General features: G+C 39.1%; 2 protein-coding genes across 2 annotated transcripts in view; both read left to right on the plus strand.

Annotated features, from left to right (window-relative positions):
• The window catches only part of LOC110079006 (cytosolic phospholipase A2 epsilon), a gene marked incomplete at its 5' end in the record, with an annotated part of 57,860 nt that extends 45,723 nt beyond the window's left edge, over nt 1-12,137 (plus strand). Inside the window, 5 exons of the mRNA XM_020793731.3 lie at nt 1,141-1,248; nt 2,903-3,091; nt 5,473-5,642; nt 6,460-6,646; nt 7,901-12,137. Coding sequence (XP_020649390.3) covers nt 1,141-1,248; nt 2,903-3,091; nt 5,473-5,642; nt 6,460-6,646; nt 7,901-8,109 — 863 coding nt within the window. The remainder of the gene's footprint in view (nt 1-1,140; nt 1,249-2,902; nt 3,092-5,472; nt 5,643-6,459; nt 6,647-7,900) is intronic.
• Nucleotides 12,138-15,014: 2,877 nt separating this feature from the next.
• The window catches only part of LOC110079007 (cytosolic phospholipase A2 epsilon), a 52,729-nt gene continuing 45,408 nt past the window's right edge, over nt 15,015-22,335 (plus strand). The window contains exons 1-2 of the mRNA XM_072990585.2: nt 15,015-15,041; nt 19,521-19,593. Of these exons, the coding sequence (XP_072846686.2) occupies nt 15,015-15,041; nt 19,521-19,593 (100 nt within the window). The remainder of the gene's footprint in view (nt 15,042-19,520; nt 19,594-22,335) is intronic.

A 22,335-nucleotide genomic window follows, 5' to 3' on the forward strand; every position in this document is an offset into this window, starting at 1 on the left:
AGCCGGAGATTGGTAGTTCCTATTGTGACTCATGGGAGAAGAGCCAGCCTGTGTAGCCTTGAGCAAGCTGCCAAATCCCAGGATGTCTCCAGAAGAAGGGGATGATGAACCACTTCTGAGTACTCTTTATCTGGAAAACCCTGGAAAAGATCACCATAAGTCATAATTGACTTGATGGCATGCAATTATTATTATTATTATCAAAATATACTTGTTTACCCCATCCAGGATGGATTAAATAGTACTCTACAACATAAGCTTCTTATAAACCTAATCCTTTTGCGTATCCTTTTAGAATGATTTCTATTGCACTCTACAAAATATTCTGGTGAGGATTAAAGGCTGTTCCTTCTCATAGAACAGCTCGTGTTGTCCACAACCTCCACTGTAGTGGGCAAGTGACCATGCCCAATGGAACCCAGTGTTTCTAGAATTTGTTTTCCATGTACAGTATTCTCTTATTAATGCTGGACCTAAACTAGAAGTGCTGTCATGCTGTTGTGCTCCTATCTCTGTCCCAAAGGGTTTTCAGAGTCAGATAGGTGTAACAGTTTGGTGAGCCCATTCAACAAGAATAAGCAAGGAGATTCTGTTAGCAGTAGTCCAAAACTGTAACTTTTCCAAATTATGTAATGGGTAGTTCTGGTATAAACAGAAGAAAACTTGAAGGAAAAAAAAGAGGAGTGAGTGATTTATATTTTATATGCAGAGCAAGCAGCACCAAGCCATAGCAAAATCAGAATGTTTAGCACAGTACATTCCCTCCTTTAGGATAAAAATTATCATATCCCCAAATAGAACAAAGAGAAACTGCGATCAGGACTTGTGAAATTCCATCAGTAGAAACAAAGATTTTGATAAAAAGACATGGTCAACAGTATAATGTGAAGAAAAAAATTGGCTGGTTCCATGACTGTGGTTCTGCTCTATGTTGTAGGCAATAGAACAGTGGTTCTCAGCCTTGGATCCTCACGAGTTCTTGAACTAAAACTCCCAGAAGCCTTCACTACTAGCTGTACTGACCAGGATTTCTTGGAGTTGTAGTCCAAGAACCTATGGAGATGCAAGGCTGGGAACCTCTACCCTTAGAATGCTATTTGTTTCCAATACATCACTTGTTTAAATCTCTTCCATTTCAAGGTATGTGGAGCAGTATATTTTCCTTTGACTTTATGCACTTCTGGTATGCAGCTACTGACTCCGAAGACTTCTGGCACAAGTGGACAAGAGACAGAGTAAAAGATATTGGTAATGTGATTGCTTCTTGCCTTTTCTGTTTTTTTTAAGATACGTATTTTTATGCCTTTGTTTGATGTTGGTTAGGTCATTTCAGTGAAAGCAAACAAGATATAATCTATGATTCTAGAGAAAAGTAAATGATTCTGTACAAAATGATTCTGTGAAAAATTATTTACTTGTTTGAAAAGATGATCAGAAGAGTACTGGGAAGTAAGAGTTGTTCCTTCTCATAGTTTGCTTTGTCTGCTACTACAATGGGCAAGTGTTTCTTAGCTTCTAGGTTTCTAGTAAAATGTCTTGACCGAAAAAGAATGTAAACCATCCCAAACAAAATTGTGCCAGTTACTTGAAATGTGTAGTTGCAGATGAAAAGCTCTTCATCTCCAGCTTTTGATTATGAAATATTTTTATTTTCAGGCCATGTTCAAAACTGGGGAGATCTATTTGGACCCGTATTTGCATACATTCGCAAATGTAGCAAAATACAACACAAATATTTGTATGGATTTGTCTGTATTTCCCCCCCCCCCATATACGTTTGTATGTACTTCTTCTAGTGTGCTTAGCACCAATACACCATTTTTTGTATAATTTCCACTAATTATGCCCATTTTTGCATGTGTGTTTCTTTAATGCACACATTTTGGAACACTTTTTAAAATTGCAAATTGTATTGCACAATTCTGAAAAGTGAAACTTTTGATGAAGGAGTCCCCAAAAATTAACTGATCAATACAGCAGGACTGAATTTAGTGAGTTTGTATAAAAATTCAAACCTGACAAATTTCTTACATTGCTCCTTCAGATTATGATCAGTGATTTAGGTCTCTAGCTGTGGAACCAGTGGCTGGGAGTTCGGTTTTACACCGTGACTCCTTGACAGAAGTGGACTCGGTGATCTATAGGGTCCCTTCCAGCTCTGCAGTTCTAAGTTAATAGTGATGGTGATTATATTTTGTTTGTTCTGCTTTAGTTATATATTTGCAGCAGTGATTGACAGGTAGAGATACATTAAGTTATATTTCTAGTTACAGTTTGGATGTGTTGTGTATAGATCTTTTACACACACAAACGAACAAACTCTTATTTAAAATGCTTCAATTTACCACTGGTTGATGCACCTAGTATTTTCTTCTTAGATTGGTAGTAGTTCAAGTATTTTCTAGGCTCACTTCATTGTGTCCTGTAACTGGAGGTTGTATAGGTTGAACCGTGAAGGCAGCCATCTGAGTGTCTATTGATACCATGTCATCCTATAGCATGATTACCGGGGATAGTGGTGGCTCTCTTTGTGAGTTTAGAGCAGCCATGTTGTTGGGCACTCTGTCATCCAGCTGCAGAGTAAGTATTACAATCCTGTCTCTGGATTTCTGGGCCTCTTCAGTAATGTCTGCCTTAATAGGGTGAGCTAATATTGCATGGTGGGACCCAGTGTGGTGCAGTAGATAGAGTGATGGACTACAACTCTGGAGAGCAGAGTTCTAATCCCTTATCAGTCATGGAAACTTACTGGGGGAATGGAAATGATAAAACCACTCCTTAGATAAATCATTTACCTTGAAATCCCTATAAGGGTTGCTATAAGTTGATTCCAACTTGATGGTACCCATTAATATTACATGAACATATATACAATCAAATGAATTATTTCTGTGTTTTTCAGATGATTTTCCAATCCCTTCAAGACCACACAGTCTGGAAACTCTCCTGGTCACTTCTCAAAGTCAGTTTTCTTATACTTTCCGAGATGTCTTAACAGGACGTCCAACAATAGCAGACTATCCCAATTTTTTGAGAGGCCTCCAGTTTCATGAGGAGTATTTGAAGAATGAGCAATTTTCTACATGGAAAGGCACAGTATTAATTCTACATTTGTGGAAGTATCATCTTAGATGTAGAGCACAGCTTTACTTGTCATGCACACCTCATATCTAGATGATCCTATTTATAATCTAAAATGGATATAGTTCAAAATTTGACTTAGAAAAAAAAGGATAATTAGTTCCAATATTTGACTGAGGAAATTGAGTGAGGAATTCATAGAATTATGTAACTGTAGACTTGGGAAGGACCCACTGAATCCAACTATTTGCCAAAGGAAGAAATATATATGTCAGGTCAGGGTACCAAAACTTTACCCCGTTCTCAGCTCTCACACGCAACCTGCTGACATGTGGTCTCTGAAGGATCAGAAAAGCCTGTTTCATTTATAATTGCCAATAAAAGTCAAGCTGCTCATAAAAAGGAATTAAACAATCAATGTTCAGTGCTTTACATGAACAGGATCTTATTCACTATGACACACAGCTAAAGCATCTCTGATAGGTGGCCATCCAGTCTTTTTCATTAAGTGATGTAGGATTTCAGTGAACAACACAAGCAGACATGATGAACATGTAAGTTCTATTTGCATCTGGCTACTAGAACTATTTAAGATACAGTGGTGACCCGCATAACGAGCGATTCGTTTAACAACGAATCCTCATAGCGATGAGGTTTTAGCGATCGCAAAAGCGATCGCATAACGATGTTTTCAATGGGAAAACATCACTTTGCAATGATCTGTAAGCGTTTTGCTTACCGATGATCACATAACGATGTTTTAAAAACAGCTGATCGGTGGTTCCAAAATGGCCGCCGGAAAAAATGGCTGCCCACAGTGTTTTCGCACCCTTTCCTTGCTTACCGGGCAGCGAAAATGGCGGCCGCATGGAGGATTTCCACAGAACTGTGAGTTTTTTGCCCATAGGAGCGCATTGAAGGGGTTTCAATGCACTCCTATGGGCTTTTTTGCCCCGCATAGCAACAAATCCGTATAGAGACGATTTTTTTGGAACGGATTATTGTCGCTATGTGGGGCACCACTGTATTTTGCAAGATTAATTTCAGAATATACTTTTTTTTCATTAAGACAAAAAGAAGTTCAAATCATCCATACAACCCATGCAAAACCATGCACAAAGTTCTGGTGAGGTCTGCTCAGTTCCACCTGTCGGTAGGGATAGTAGATAAAACAAAACACTCATTTATGCCTCATCTAATAATGTGTAAAAACACTCTTTGGGGTTAGATTTAGAGTTACTCAAAGGCAGTTGGTGAGACCAGATTAAGGCTGTTGCTCTCAAATCCAGTCTTAGAAGGTTAGGGCCTGGTTCTACCATTAGGCAAAATGAAGCAGCTACCTCTTGTGGCTCTTGTTGGGAACTAGAAGCAATAGTAAGTTTTTTCCAAGACAAAGTGATGCGTCATCTGTCTTAGCCAGCATCTCCCAGAATTAGCCTGCCCTGGGGTAGAGGGTGCTGTTCTGCTGCTAGTACTGAAGTAAGACCAGTTCAGTAAGTTTTCCTACATGGCATGGGTACATGTGCCTTCTTGCCATTCATTTTAAGCAACAAAAGTTCTCACGTTTCTCCATCTTAATGCGATTACATAGAAAATTGGAGAGAATGAACCAGAAGAGGAACAGAAGAGGATTATCTTTTACAATTGATGTCAAACACAATCAGATCAGAGTCCCTTTGTTGTCTCCCAAAACAGTCGCTGATGCTGAAAATCTCATTTCTCCACCCACAGTGCCTTTCTGAGTGCTGTACATTTTAGAAGCTCACTGGTTTAAGCCATATCCCATAGATGGATGAGTAGAGTATCAATTGTTTTGAAGGAAAAAAAATGAATAAAAACAAATAAAACTCATGAACTGATTAAACAACCTTCTGCATCATGTCCCCTTTTCCCATATATTGTTTATTGGCTTGAAGCATCTTTCTCCCCTCTTTCCTCCAAAAGTTCTAAAGTCAGCCAATAATTCAACTTTAATCAATTAAAAAGAATAAAATAAGAATGCTACAAGAATCAGTAAAAGAATCAGTTTAACCAATTGCAAGGATTAAAAACAGCACAGGTTAAATAAGTAATAAAAACAAGTAATACATGAACTCTGGAAAAAATAGTCACACTTTTATTTTCATGCTATGCTATGCTATGCTTATCAGCCATTGTCACTTTGTCCTTATATAACATGGAGCCATGAGTAAATGATTGTCACTCTTATGTCTGATAAAGTGGACTTGATCCGTGAAAGCTAGCATTAAAATATGGCAGTTAGTCTTTAAGGTGCCATAATGTTTTTGTCTCTCTTTATTTTAATTGTTTTGTTTCTTATTTGATATCCGTTATTTTTCTCACCAGTGTTTTGTTCTTGTAGAAAGCTGACTGGAAATATTTGCTTCTCAGACACTGTTTTAGATTCTCAACCTAACAAACTAATGGAAACAGCAGACCAAGCTCTGTCTCTGGTGGATACTGGATTTTTTATCAACACAAGCTATCCTCCCCTTTTGAGGCCTGAGAGGAAAGTGGATGTTATACTGCATTTAAATTACTCTGGGGGTTCCCAGACCAAGGTGAGATCCTTCAATTTATCTCAACACCTCCTCCCTTGTTAGCTCCAGTGATGTTATGTGATATTTGAAGATTTCAAAAGGTTTACATTTTGCTTGCTTTGCATAGATTAATGTGAATAATTTTTATCAGTTGCTCTATTCAACTTTATGTATTTTTTTTTTGCATCGATAACTGCAATTATATACTGTCAGGTTGATCTTTCCCAGGAGTTTCTGGATGTAAAGTTCCCAGAAGGGGTTTGCCAGTCCCAGTGCTCTGTGCCCCTGCATCCTGGCCAGGGCTGCATGAACTGGCTCTTCTCCCAGGAACCACAAAGTGGAATTGAACTTGCTCTAAACTGTTCAGCTATCCAACTTGCCTGAAGAACACAGATGTTTTTAGAAGGAAAAGACAAGCAACACGCAGCATATGGTTCCCCTTTACTCCCTTAAGCTCCTGTTGTTGAATGTGGTATAAAAGACTTTTCCCCCTGTTGAAATGGAAGGGTGGTTGAGTTTTGAGACTGATGAACACAATGAACACAATGGTGTCAACCATGTAGAAACTCTAGTAAGGTCTGGAGAAGGAATTTCACTCACTGACCCCTGAATAGTTCAACTGTGAAGACTTGGACAGCTAATTGGAATATGGCTACATGACTTTTCGTAGGGAAGTAAACCCTCATCTGCCTCATCCTCCAACCCAGTGAGCTATATCAGCAGTATGAAATACACTAGGCTTAATTGAAATACACTGTATTTATGTTTGTTGGTGCATCAGTTGTTTTATCTTGTCTTTGATTTTTAATATTTTGCTTTGGATGATTTGTTTATCCAGAATCTGGACCAGTTTTTAGCATACGTCTCTCAGCAAGGAATCCCATTTCCCAAAATAGAGATCAGTGAGGAAGACAGGAAAAACCTGAAGGAGTGCTACATGTTTGAAGACAGAGATAATGCCTCAGCACCTATAGTGCTCTTTTTCCCACTGACAAATGATACCTTCAGAAAATATGAATCACCTGGTATGTTATGAAAAGCTGTTTATTTTTCTAACATTAGAATGAATATTCGGGTAGCAAGAATTGTATGGCCTATCTAGTCCGCTTAAACATTCCTTTGCCAAAGTTAGCCGAGAAATGCCCTGAAACAAGGGTTGATGGTTCAGGAGCTGAGTGTGAGCACATGGTAAATTAGTTGTGAAGTGGCTTCACTAGGCAGCTAGTTTCTTATTTTACAGTGTTATTGTTGCCCAAGTTCCACATGCTTTTGTGGTAAATGTAATGAAATGGCCAAATGTGTCATCAAACTGGAACTTGCGACCATGGTGAAGCATTAACGTATCAATGCCACAAGACATTGTCGATCATAAAACAAATACTTTCCTGTGACACAAACTGGTGATGCTAATTACTTGCTCAAGCGTTTAAATATAGTGGTGCCTCGCTTTACGATTGCCCTGCACTATGACGAATCTGCTTTACGACGATCTTTTTGCGCTCGCAAAACAATGGTCTAAATGGGAGAATTTTGCTTAGCGATGATCAGTTCCCTGCCTCGGGAACCAATTTTCACTTTACAACGATCAAAATCAGCTGATCGTCGGGTTTTCAAAATGGCCAACATGTGCTTAAAATGGCTCCCCGCTGTGCTTAGGGACGGATTCCTTGCTATACAGGCAGAGAAAATGGCCGCCGTATGGAGGATCTTCGCTGGACGGAGAGTTTTTACCCCATTGGAATGCATTGAACGGGTTTCAATGCATTTCAATAGGGTTTTTAATTTTGCTTTACGATGTGTTTGCTTAACAGCAATTTTCCTGGAACGGATTTTCATCATCAAGCGAGGCACCACTGTATAAGGCAGAGGGGAGGACTGACCTCTTTTCAATTTACTGTTCTCTCTTATCCTTTCACAAGTACTCTTTCTTCTCTGCCTCCTTCCTCCCTCACACACACCTAGGAATGTGCCAATGGTTCCCTGTGTCCACATCACTTCAGATGGTCCAACAAGCCTTGTTGATCCCAAGCATTTCCTCCACAACCCTCCCTTCTTCAGCTCCAATCTTCCTTTTCCCACACGTTGAGTTGCCTCCAACCCAGCCCTGGTTTTCCTACGTCTGCCTCCCTCTCTGCTAAGTCACTTAGCCGTGGTCCAGAGCTGTCAACAAAATGAAGTGGGCAAACTAGACCAATGATTCGTTTACATTTGTGTGAGTGGGCTGATCACATTGGATGAAACCCTAGATTAAAGCATTGAACTGTTGTTATTTTTCACAGGTGTAGAACGCAGCCCCACAGATGTGGAGGAAGGCAATGTAGATGTCTCCAGTTTTCTTTCCCCATTTACTACAAGGGAAGTATCATTTTCCGAGGAGAATTTTGACAGACTGGTGAAACTGACTGAATACAACATCCTAAACAATGAGAACAAGATCCTTGAAGCCTTGCGTGTGGCTGTAGAGCGGAGAAAATGGCAGAAGTCATAAGCCCCAGGTTGCTGATGTTTGGCTACTGTCTGAAACATACTTACTGAAGCACACTTACTAGTGTGGAAGCCCTCTTAAACACAGTGAGATATATGTTCAGATAAATACTTGTAATTCTGCTGTTAAGAATTATATATATTTAATCTGCAGTTCAGAACTATTTCTCTCTGTTCTGGTTTAATTATGGGATTGAGTTTGCAGGCATAATTCTGTTTGTTGTACAGATTTGGTCTCACACTCCTTTTTTTTTTTAACAAATACAATGAAAAAGAAAATGTGGAGTTGTCTTTTCCTTTTCCTTTGGATGCCATGCATAACAAATTAATAACAAAGTGCCAGATAAATCGTTGCATGTCAGAAAATGTCTGAGAATCACTCATGATGACCAGTAGTGTGTGTTGTTGAAGAAAGAGGTCAGTGTGCAAGATTATTAAAGTTGAAGGCTTCTGGTTCAGGAAACTGTGCTGTGTTGTTTTGTTTTGTTAGGAATTTGGAATTAAAAATGTGAATTATTTTTTCTAATAAAAATGTATTTGCAAATATGCATAGTACTACACATCACAAAAAATCACAATATTGCCATACTTTTTTTGGGGGGGGGAACCCCTCACTCACTCACACACAAGTTTATCTTTAAAAGTCCAAAACTTTATATCACCAATATTATTGATAAATCGTAACATCAAATTTCAATTCTTCAACCTTAACTTTGCCAAATACCCAAGTACATCATGAGTGGTTTCACCCTTGGATTAGTACTCCTGTTTACAAACTGAGTAGAAACCATCAACATACAGTTTTTATACACTTGCCAGTGTATGATGGATTCCTGCCTACTCTTATTTCACTTGTTAACTTTTCAGCGAGGGCTAACTTCCATACTCTTTTGTGTGTGTATGTTCTGTACCCTTGAGTTGGAACCGACATATAGCGACCCTAATAGAGCTTTCAGGGTATGTGAGATGTTTAAGTGAGATATGGCCAAGTGGGAATTTGAATCCTGGTCTCTCAAGAGTCCTAATTCATTACTCTATCCACTACATGACACTGGGCATCCACACTCTTTTGCGCCAACCATTAATAGACAATGGATGAGCTTCAAATGAAATACTTCATTCCTGAAGATTTGGGACTCGCAGTCCCTCTTCCTTAGATGGATTAAATAGTACTCTACAAGATAATCTCGCCTTTTCTGCTGTCCTCTGAAGATGCCGGCCACAGAGACTGGCGAAACGTTAGGAAGAACAATCTTCAGAACACGGCCAAGGAGCCCAAAAAACCCACAACAACCATTCGCCTTTTCTCCTCTGAATTAAATTACAAAAAAGTTTTTACCATGTTGAAATACCATGTTTGCCATGGTCATCAAAATGATGGCAATACAAGGATAAAATAATCCTTTGCTTTTGTTATGATGAAACATCAGGTTGTTTTGTTATCCCAAACTGAAGAAAGTGTTAAATCAACTTCAATGGATATTACATTTATTACAGACTTTGAAGGGCCAAAGATAGGCTTTGTTGTGGAACATACTTAATAGAACTGGAATAAGAATGAGTCATTCTTTTAAATAATTGCACCCAATTTCTCTTCTGCCCCCTTAAAACAATCAATTGTTGAAGCATGGGGGTACTAGGGAGGTTGATAAATGTCCAGTGGGCTGTCTGATTAGTCTAGCTAATGTAGAAAAAGAGGCAGAATCCTCAGTACAGCAAACCATAGACAATAACAATACAGTTCATATAAAATATGAAGTGTCTTATTTGGTTTTAACCTCACCCTGGACTACTGATTACTGTACAATACAATACAGAGAACCAACTGGGTAATCAAAATACAACTCAGGGCATTAGTAAAAAAGGGTTCTGTAACAATAGACACTTCTCAAATCAAAGGATGTAACATACGATTTTAAAACGATAGGTGATCTGAAGTTTTATTCTTTAAATGTTATGGGCTTAGGATCACCTATTAAGAGAAATAGAATATACTGTAGTAACTTACATGATAAGAAGAGGGAAACCATGCATTACTTTTCTTTGGGAAACTCATCAAAGAAGATTATGTATGTATGTATGTATGTATGTATGTATGTATGTATGTATGTATGTATGTATGTATGTATGTATGTATGTATGTATGTATGTATTCATTCATTCATTCATTCATTCATTCATTCATTCATTCATTCATTCATTCATTCATTTAATATGCCACCCACACTACCCAAAGGTGTCTGGGCGGCTTACAACATTTAAAATACAATAAAAATTCAACATTTAAAATACAATTTAAAAAATATATAAAATTGCCATCGGACCCACAGCTAATATTATTTCAATTAAAAGCCTTCTGGAACAGCGTCGAGATGTCATCAGTGTCGGGGCCAGACAAATTTCAGTCGGGAGGGCATTCCATAGTCTCGGGGCAGCTGCTGAAAAGGCCCTTTGTCTACAAGCTGTCCCTCTTACCTCCTTACCATCTTTGGTATAACAAGCACCATGCATCTAGAGATACAGTGGGGTCTTGACTTGAGAACTTAATCCGTATTGGAAGGCAGTTCTCAAGTCAAAACGTCTGTAAGTCAAGTCTCCATTGACCTACAGTGCATTGAAAACTGATTAATCCTGTAACAGGCCGTTTTTGTTCCATTTTGGGTTTTTTCTGGTCTGTAAGTCAAATCTCAGTCTGCAAGTCAAACCTAAATTTTGCGGCCAGAGAAATCTGTAACTCAAAAAGTCTGTAAGTCAAGCCGTCTGTAAGTCAAGGGTCCACTGTACTTCAAAATCTTGAGCAGTGTCAATAATTTTGGCAACACCTTTACCTCTTATAGGTGGACATTTTCTGATTGATCTAATAGACCAATTTATTTTTGTTAAAGGTCTATTGTTGGAAGAATACATGAATGTGGATTTGGACATCATATTGTGGAGTCCTGGGAGGAACACAAGTCAGAAAGCTAGACAGAAATGTATTGTCTCCTACAAAAACAGAAGACAAAGGAAACCTGTGAAGACACCCAGACACAATGTATGCATTGTCATCTACTGACTAGATCATATCATGGCACAGTCCATATAATTATATCTCTGGTCCAACTGGTTTTGCAGGCTTTTGAAAAGCGTTGCAACATCCATACCTCTGATAATAATGGGAGGAGTGGTCACATTGTAGAAGCTATACTTCTAATTCACTGCCTTCACCTCGCTGGAAAAGGCTATCTTGTCTCCAGCCTACAAGAAGCATGATGCATTTTTGCAGATAGGACACATTCCAGTCTTGCTGTACAATTTCATAACTCTTTTCACTCTGCTTTCCCTTTCAGGCTGAATTCTTAAAGATCATTACTTAACTAAAACTTCTACATTTATATGTCCCAGAATTATGTTTCCATGTTCATTACCATATTCCCACAATTTACATAAGCCATAATATGCTTCGCCTTGATATCCCTGAATGAAATCATCAGTAATCTAATTACAGTACTGCCTGAGAGAAATTGTACCATTGCATTCTCCATGTGATCTCCAGCTACCTGCTCTGGAATGCATAAAGCAGGTAGGCCAGGTTGGATTATCTGAGAAGCATTATACTCACGCCTCTGTCTAATCCCACCTCTGACACTTAGGTACATTTCCTAGGTGATCCTGCTCTTGCTATGTGGGTTTACATTCTTCTGTTATCAGAATGATGTGGGATGACGTTGAAAAAGGTGTGTGTGAGGAGGAAATAACAAACATACCTCCTCTAAGGAGTCAGAAATCAAAATATTTTTCTTCTTTTAATTTTCTTGAATGTTAAATATTCTCAACTTCTCCTCAGCTAGAAGTTGTCTTTACCAGTGTTCTGATTTGTCATTTAGACACAATGACAGGCAACTAGGACTGAACTAACATTGTCCAAATTCATGAGGGAATAGGAAGCCTGAGCTTTTGCCTATAGTTTTGGTAGTACTTGCCCTGAAAATGAAGAGCATTGATGATTTCTTTTTTCTTCTTCTCTAACATTTTTAAACAGTTTGGGAAAAATGGCTTTGTCTTGCTTGATTTCGATTCTTACCACAGGAACTGGCAAAATTTACTTTTCATAAGAATCTTCCAGTGCTATCCTTTCCACGACAGAAGCCACTAAATAGTTTATTTGCAGTTGTTAACCCAATCTTACATAATACTAAAGGATATAATAATAATAAAAAAGTTATAGAAATATATTAGTAAAAAGATACATGGTTTACATAATAAAACCACTTATTAATAGAGCACTATGTATGGCTTGCAGAACTAAAACCTCTGGCAATCATACATCTGCAGGTGAGCATAGGAGCATTACAGAATCTGACAACACAATTTGTGGTCTGTAACGACCTGTCTGAAAGAAGTAGCTTCACATAGAATTCAGTGGGCTGCCCCGGAAATTTGTGAATAACAGGATGAATAAACTCCTTACATAGTTCTTGAGAGAAAGGGCAGCACAGAAGGACGTGGGTCACGGTTTCTACTTGGTTGCTTTTGCAAGGACATAAAAACTCTGAAAAGGGGATATTATGGAATTTCCCATCCAGGAGTTTGGAAGGGAACATACAGTGGGGTCTTGACTTAAGAACAACTCGAGTTAAGAACATTTTGACTTAAGAACCGCTCTCATAGGAAAATATTGACTTGACTTAAGTACTTAGATTTGAGTTAAGAACTAAAAAAAACCCACGTGGGAGGCAGGGAAAGTGCAAAATGTGAACTTTCAGTTAACTGTTGGCCAGTGAAAAGGGTGCCTGTCTGCTTCCTCACTCCTCCCAGCGTTTAGAGAGTGGATTGGGAGACAGTCTTCAGACTGCCTGTACTGTACTGCCTGGACTGCTTTTTCCCTGCCTTCCCTGAACCTTTCTTGACCTAAGAAAAAAAGAAACAAAATATCCCCCTCTAGTGGTCGAAGGCAGAATAGCAGCTTCCCATTAGTTTCTATGGATGGAAAAGAGCAGATACGGATTAAATTGTTTTCAATGCATTCCTATGGGAAATGCAGATTTGACTTGAGAACTTTTTGACTTGAGAACCGCCTTCCAATACGGATTAAGTTCTCAAGTCAAGACCCCACTGTATTTAGTCTAGCTCATAAAAACTCATATTATCTTTGTGGACATTAGGCTAGAAAAATATGAAGATATTGTGAAAGCACTTTATGTAACTGCACTGTTCGTACCCATCTGGCTCACATGATCCTGAAGTTCTCTATCCCAAATACGTAAGCCACCAAAGAAATGAGAAGGGAGGTGGGAAGTTCTCTACATTTACACCCTTTGAGAGCACTTACAACTTAGTGGAGTCTACTGGGATATGGGACAACAACTTTGCAGTTGTACAGAGTTTCTGTATTGGTAATTGTCCAGAACCAGAAGGTTTTACCAGGTTCCGTTGTAATTATATTTGGAAGAAATTTCCTGAATGGCTCACTAAAATTATCAATAGCCATAGGATACAAAGTTCTATATGCTTAAAAGTTATGGTAAAGTATACTATCTAGTATGTAGCCCTCTTTGTTATTCAACAGCATAACTTAAATTCCCAGCCTTCTCTCCCACTATACAGTAAATCCTTGACTCTCCAAGCCAGTGTATCACACATTGACTGGTGGATGTTGGGAGTTATTGTTCATAAAAAAACCACAACAAAACTCCTGCATCCATGTTATTTCAAGTTCTACAAATACTTAGCAGAGATAGCTGTTAACTTTGCAAAGAATGACTTCAGCTCACAAATTGTTCTTATTCTGATCACTAATAACTAATGCTAGTGACATCAAATCAATTCAGATTTATAGTGACTCCTTTTGGGGTTTTCTAGATAGAGATTACTTAGAAATTCAGTAGTTTACCATTCCCTTCTTCTGAGGGCATCCTGGAACTGTGCATTTTCCCCAAGGCCACATAGGCTGGTTCTTCTCCTGGAGGCATAGTGTGGGACTGAAGTTCCAACCTCTGGCTCTGCATCCAGATAGCTAAGTCACATATTGCTTGAATATAGTTTGTATTGCATAATCTGAAAATACGTTTGACAAAAATAAATATATCTGGTTGCTTCACAACACTACACTACATGATAGGAAGCTGCAGTAGATCGGGAAGGCAAACGTAAAACTGAGTAACGTCTGGGTGCCCACCCAGACTAAGAATGTATTTTTAGCACCAGAGCTGCCACAAATCTTTTTGCCCACATATCTATTCATGTGCCCCTTGTTTAGGATTCCTTAATGTCAACAGCCTAATTGAGGAGGGAGAAGGCCCTCTTTGGAAGCAAAGTCACTATTGTTAAAAACACAGGGAGCCGAAAAAACTTGCTGACCCACCACAGATAATTTGGTGATCCACCAATACATCCTGGACTAATTTCTCCCAATTCCTGTTCTAAAGATTAGAACTGAAGGCTGTAGAACTTGTTACCAAGACATAATAGTTGGTGCCTTTCTAGAGACAAGAGTAATGTATGATCTAGCTCTAAAATTCTTAAACAGCTCAATTGATTTGCTTCCTCTACATCAGTTTGCTTAATATGAAGACTCTCCTTTTCACACCAAATTATGGTTCTCTTACAATTGTAGCACATGTTTAAACAGTGTATAAGTGTATGGCGCTTTGTACATTTTTGCTATTAGTCTGTGCCAAAGCATGAGTGTCTTCCTGGTCTCCTGTTCATTGAACATGCAACTGTACTTCTATGGAACTTAATTGCTCTCAGCATAAGAAGTTTGATGAATGAGATTGCTTCATTTTTATGAAAATTAAATGAGGAGGAGCTGTGAGTCATATTGCAAAATACCTGCTCATCAACTCCCAAATTTAAAGACTTAAATCTCCTCCTTCCATTGCTGCCTGCTGGGAAACTCTTGGGATTTGTTAGACAAGAGCTGCTGCAATGGGGGTGTATGGAAGTAAACAAAAGGTAAGGACATGGGGGATTCTAAATAAACCTCTTTATTATTTGAATCTGGGCATTGCAGGAGAGATTTTGTTTTGTAATGATGCTTCAGTATGGAATTAAATTTGGATCCCTCCCCAAAAAATATTGGGAACTTCATGGAACATTTCTTTTTAAACATTTGATGGACATTTATTAGTTATGCTTTTTTCTTTGCCAACAAGTCAGGGCAAAGGAAGCTGTTAGATTCCTGTTGAATGCTCCACTAAATAAAAATTTGAAGGATTCTTTCAACTAGAGCGTCCACCTTCTGGCTGAAATAGCAAGTGTGAAAAAAATTGGGAAGGTAACTTAAAACCCTCGAGACAGTAATTTTCTCTCAGATTCAAAGCAGATTACATGACTTCGACAGGACTCCTACTTGAGGGCCAATGTTACTGGAAGATACATCCTGTCTCTTCAGTCGAAGGAGATTGCCACCATCACTAATGGTTTGCTAGCCCCTTCAGCTAACCTGGGAACATTATGGGACCAGAACAGACTCTACAGCTGGCTTATTGCTACCAGCACGAAATGTGTCCTAGGGAAGAACCTCCTTAGGGAAATTGGCCTGTGTAGGAGGAATTTTGCATTGAAATGTTTGCAGTTAAATGTAGAGGTTAAACAAACAGATGTGTTTTTGTACTTTTGTTTGACAATGATGAAAATGCAAACCCATCATGACACATACTGTAAGAGCTGTATTTTGTGCATGGTAAACCAAAGCAAGAAAATCCCACAGGGGTAGCCAACCATGGTAGCTTGTTGTAAATTAATAATCAGTCCAGTGACACCTTTAAGACAAATGGATCAGCGCATGAATTTTCATGGTGAATACATAGTCTGCTTGGTTAGACATATCTGGGGAAGTGGGCTGTGTGTCCACAAAAGCTCACAGTATAGATACATCTAAGTGGGAAGTTCTGTTAGTCTGCTCCCTCTCTGAAGACCTTCCTGTTTTAAGACCAGCTTCCTGTTACTAATCTATCCCATGGCAAAAACAAGGAGCATTGTGGCATCTTATAAATGTTTTATTTTGCATAAGCGTTCATGGATTGTAGCCCACCTTAACTACATTAAGCCATATTGAACTGGTTAGTTCTAAGGTGTCACAAGACAAATTGATTTTCTTAGTGGGATACAGTTCTTTGTTATTTCAAGGGAAGAAAAAATATTTTTAAAATGGCAGGTCAGCATTGTAAAGCAAAATGGCAGGTCAGCATTGTAAAGCAAAATGATTACAAGCAGCACCTGGAAGAGTAATGCTTCATAAGTAACAGTAATCTTTTAATAGAGCCCTCTTTTCTTTTTAAGAAAAAGATGCCTTATTTTGGGGCACCACTTCAAAGCACAGAGCCTGCTATTCCTTAATCCTCTAATTCCCAAAGTGCTTAGAATGCAGAAGTCATTTCACTTCCAGAGTCTGCTCAGATTTTACTTTAAAAATTTGTACCAGATGCAGACTGAAGGCTTAGCAGTTTATTTCTGTGTCAGAACTGGTAAGTGCTAGATGAATCAGACATTAGCAGGTTCATATTTACCTCACAATTACAATTTGCATATTTATGAAGTCTGTACTTCCTTTTCATCTGGCCATAATTTGTCCTATGCTAGCAGTTTTTTTAAAATGTGCATTTGAAGTTGTAAATAAATTCTACATTTCAAAATATCTGCACATGACATGACACAGTCTATCCATTAACCATAGCATGTTTAGACAAGATGATTTTCTTCCTGAACATTCAAAAGGAGCACATTTTCACACCTCTCACATTTGCCCACAGCTATCCACTAATATGAAGATTCTAGAGTCAAAATTGCACCAAGCCTATATTTGAAAATTACACAAATTGAACATATTACATACATTATGCAGGTATGCAAATATTGGTGAAGAAAACAGTCTATGGAGTAGATTCCTCACATGGGACTACTTCTTGTGCTGCTTAAAAATTACTTTGGTCGGCTTATGGCCATAGAAGAGAACAGAACCACAAATCACCCAGGTGAAGTCTCTCAAAACATTGGGAGCAGATCAGGTTCACTTAATCCAGGAGCACAACTAGATCCTTCACATTTATACATTATATTTTCTTGATGCTGTAGTCTAGCTTTCTGGCTGATGGCAAAAGTTGTTAAGCATATTCAGAAAGTGTGAATGTAGCTATGCAAGAAGTTTATCAGTACTCACTTGCAGTCCAGACTCATATGGAAATGGAACACATTCATACACCATAAAGAAGTGAGTACTGGTGCTGGGTGTTACCAGCATTCAGATCATCGATATCATACCTCCATAGATGTGTCATAATAAATAACTTCCACAGCCATAACTACTATGTGACACTTTATGGACAATAAGAAAGGGGACTCTATTGCCATGCAACTTAAAAAACAACAACACACACACAAAAAACTAGATCTCCCCTAGCTTGTGTCACCACCAGAAGTGTGAATATGCCTAGAAGATTTGAAAGAATGACACGTCCACTAGTCACCCCGGGTAATGCAAATGCTATTAATTCTGTGATAACGATTACTGTATTGGGCCATGGAACAACCAGTATTCCAGTAGTGTTGGTGAAGGTCAAGAAGGATTTGAGGCCATCCCCTTACAATTCCAGTGAGGGAAGCAACTCTACCAATGGAAAAACTGCATTGGATTTCACCCTGACTTCTACCAAAGGTTAAGTGCCCTATTCGTTATATTTGAGTAGTCCAGTATCAATGACCCATTTGTAGAAATCCAGAGGGCATTTCCATGAGTCCAGCACATTTGTTGGGATTATTTAGTGCAGGGCCAACCATTCAAAGAACCTTCAAAACTGATGCACAGAGCATTACTCTCTCTAGCACATGAGGACCATATCTCAGCCTCAAACTCCAAGGGGGAACAACTCAGCTGCTTTAGTAAACAGCCAGTCAGTCCCAGTAGGTGGTATAAGTGCACTGATTTGTATTTTGGGGGGCTACAACTGACAAAATACATATATTCTGATGCATATAAGTAAATAAAAGTTGCTATATATATATGGCTGATGCATATAAATACATACCAACATTTTGTCATGTGTAGAGGTTTCTAGTGATACTCTCTCATAATATGGTCTAAAAGCCTTGCACACTCATGAGAATCCCATAGGAATTCCCCGTAAGTGACCCATTGTCATCTGATTTACAGAGGTACAGATTAAATATTTTATGATTATTAGAAAATACTTTGTTTAACTTTCATTGTCTAACTTGATTTCATCACTAGGCATGTGTTAATCAGCTTATGTATGCCAGGATGTTTGGGCTCCTGCCATAATAAATGACCCATTTAAGGTACTGGCCAAACAGCTCAGTGGGTTGGAGAGTGGGAGTCCAGGAAAGTTTGTGGAAAATCAAATGTATCAGGTTTTAAGGTGCTACTAGACCACGTCTTAAGGGACGTGGTGGTGCTGCGGGCTAAACCGCAGAAGCCTGTGCTGCAGGGTCAGAAGACCAGCAGTCGTAAGATCGAATCCACGTGACGGAGTGAGCGCCCGTCACTTGTCCCAGCTCCCGCCAACCTAGCGGTTCGAAAGCATGCAAATGCGAGTAGATAAATAGGGACCACCTCGGTGGGAAGGAAACAGCATTCCGTGTCTAGGTCGCACTGGCCATGTGACCACGGAAGATTGTCTTCGGACAAACGCTGGCTCTATGGCTTGGAAATGGGGATGAGCACCGCCCCCTAGAGTCGGACACGACTGGACAAAAATTGTCAAGGGGAACCTTTACCTTTACCTTTAGACTCTTTTTTGTTTTACTGCAATAGACTAATAAAGCTTTCCCTTGAAAACTTTGAAAAATGTTTTTATACATTTCAAAGTCAATGTCAAACCAATGTTGCAGGAGTTTTCTTGCCTTTAAAAATTCTGGCTTTTCCTTCGAGAGCCCAAGCCCAACAGCTTCTGTGGGCTACACTGTAGTACAAAATCAGATAATCTTGAGTACTTGGAAAAGTTAACTTTGTGCAGGATGATTTGTGAAATCAATTCTGACTTTTGGAAGTCTTTCCCAGGGTTTTCTAGGTATAAACTACTCAGAAGTGCTTTACCATTCTCTTCCTCTGGTGCTGGTGCTTTGGGACCATGCAACATGCCCAGGGCTGCACAGGCTGACTCTATTCTCAGAAGGAATGACGGGGAATTGAACTCATGACCCAGTGCTCTAACCCACTGATCCATGCCTTATGAAGTGACTTATCTAACCAGAGTAAATGCTTTTTTGGTGCATTGTACTGGCTCTATACGCCTTTAGGAGCAGGGTTTCTGTTTCCTCTGGTCTGGGTTTGCAATTGTATTTTTGCTTTTGCTTTTATATGTTGGTCCTGTGGAACTTCTGTGACTTATGGCAGACAATAAAGTCACCAAGATGCAATCTCTGCACCAGAAGCTAAAGGTTCACCCATTCCTTGTGGTTGCTCTTGTTCTGCAGGTAGAGTCTGCTCCTTGCAGCATCCTCACTGTCAAGATAATAAAAATCAAGAATCTCCGGAAGGCAGACCTTTGTAAGTATTGTTACACTTCCTAGAACCTCTCTTGTTCTGTGTGATGCCTCACATCATAAGGAACACATATACTGACATCATGGAAAGTTTCAAGCAGCATATATATAAACTAAACTTAGCTCCAAGTAAGTTGAACATTCCATTTGCAACGCCAGAATATTTTTGCCATATGGAATGACAGTAATGCATCTACTAGCTAATAGCCCAGCTAATAACATTTGGAAGTAATGCATTTATCTGACAGTTAACAAAATGAAACAGGAATTATTCATCCCCAGAGAACTGGGTAGTTATTAGTGCCTGTTATTAGGTAGTATTAACACAATGTTCAGTAATAACATGAGAACATAAGAGTTACCAGAGTAATGGTGGGAGAAATTGCAAGCAACAGAAAAATAGAACAAATATTTTGTGTATGATATCTGAGATGAATTGACTCAAGAAAGGGAGCCATGCCTTGAGCTTGCAGACCTGAGCAGGGTTAAAGTAGGGCCTTCTAGTAATCACTGACTCATACGGTCATCACGGATCAGAAACAACTTGTGGCATGTAATAGAGATGGGCATGAACCACTGGTTTGTTTACCAGCCGAACAGGAATACACATTTCAGCTCACAACTGTTCTTCTTTCCTTCCTTCCTTCCTCTGGTCCCACCTCTGCTGACTCATTTATGTTTCACTGCCAAGCCACTTGGTTTTGACAGGGTTGTGCAGTGTTCTGAATAAGGGATCAGCATTCCAACGTTTTTGAAGTGCATAGAAATACCACCTATTACAGGAGCCTCTTTTATTTCGTATGGGTTGTTTCTGTTCTGTGCACAATTTTTAAAATTGCTTCCCTCATCTGGAAGTGATCTAGCACTAAACTAGTATATCAATCTAGTAATAAACTAATAAGCTGATTTAGCACTAATCTTATATATGTAAAAAGGAAAAAAATTCAGACCAGTGGGAGAAAAGAAGGTGGGGCAGGTATTTCTATGCTCTTCAGCATCATGCCCCTAATGCCTTCATCCCATCCACAGACACACACACACCATCTTTACAAGAACAAATCAACTGATCTCATGTGAGAAAGTCTGTTGACATCTTCTGGCTTGAAAAAAGTAGAAGTAGAAGACAGAGAAGCCCCCAATGACAGAGGGGAAAAAGTTGGGAGCAAAAAGGACTGGACTAATTCGAATTGGTCTTTGCATTGTGTGATCAGAAAAGAAAAAAACATGCACTTTGTATTGACCCCTACAATAGCTGCAGTATTAGATTGTGTAGTCAAGGCCTTTGACATATTTGCACATGCTGTGGGAAGATAAATGCAAGAGAGGCTCATGGAACTAAAGAAGCCAGTACATCATGAATCATGATTTCTAGTAAGGCTCATTCTGACCTTTTTCTGTGCCTGGATGTGTATGTGTGTGTATTAATTTTAAAGCCAGTAAGGCAGAGTAGATGGAACTCTGTAACATGATGTTCATTAGTATCACATAATCCTAACACTGATCTACAAATTCTCTGTGTAAAGGAGACATTGATCCCAAAAAGTATTCAAAGCAGCACGTATTTCACCCATATAAATGCTGTGCTGTTTTACTTACTTACAGGAAGGACTCTGTGTCATGTCCATTGAAACATGTGACACAGCCATGTGCTAATTACTTAGCAAGATAAAAATGCTGCTGCCACCTAATAAGGGCAGCAGCTTGTGAGCAGGAGGCTAATGAAGAATCTTAGAGATCAGTTTCCGGAATCTGCCTTAATCCTAATGACAAGCTCATTATGTGCTTAGGGACCCCATGTAGTCTAGACAGCGCAAACCATGCCCACATAAGAGATATGTAAAGATTCCCATAAGCACAAACACAGAGAGAATTTTTTTAAAAAAATCACGAAGGAAGTAAGAAATACCCTAGAATAGTTGTTCTTAACCTTTTGCCCTTTGGCTTGTTTGGACTTCAGCCAACAAAAGCCTCAGCCAGCTTGGCTAAGGTAAGAGATTTGGGGAGTCAACATTCAAAAAGAGGTGGAGGACCAAAATTTGAGAACCACTACCTTAAAACAGCCTGAGGGAGAGAGGGAGTGAAATATCCTGGGAAAGGGCCCACCTGGCTGTCAGGTAGACTGAACAGAAATGTTGCACACATTTGTGTGGCATGTGGAACCCTCTTTCTATTTCAACAGCACCTGGATTCCAGGTAGTAGCTATTTCAATACCCAGCCTTGAGAGTTGGCATAAACCTTGCCACCATACGCAGCATTGGAATGGTGACTGAACAAAGACCTACTACTAGGCCGACACCAGCTTAGCTTTGTGGTGTTATCTGCGAACCTTTTCCTCCTGAATAATGGCAGCATCATCCCAGACCTCAATGAGATTTCAGTGAGACTGTGATGTGACAAGTTAGCGTTGATGTCAGTCACAGGCAAGTTATGGCTTGTCAGTTGCTTAGAGCTGGAAGCATGTGATCAATATCCCCAGGTCATATAAGGATGTAAGACAGTATTGTGGATGACAGGAAGATTTTGCATAAATTCAGTTGAAATTATACTTGTAGATGGAACATTTTTTTTAAAAAAGGATGTGACTCTCCCTTGTGTAGTAACAAGTTCCCAATGCAAAAAATGTGCAAAGTGGGAAGAACAAGGTGAGGATTTCAAGTGTGGGAAGTTATTATTGTAAACCTGTTCATCTAGCTAAGGGAACATCTCATGTTTTGAAATTGCTATTTAAAATACATGTGGCATTTG

Source organism: Pogona vitticeps, chromosome 1, assembly GCF_051106095.1.
Source record: "Pogona vitticeps strain Pit_001003342236 chromosome 1, PviZW2.1, whole genome shotgun sequence".
NCBI lineage: Eukaryota > Metazoa > Chordata > Lepidosauria > Squamata > Agamidae > Pogona > Pogona vitticeps.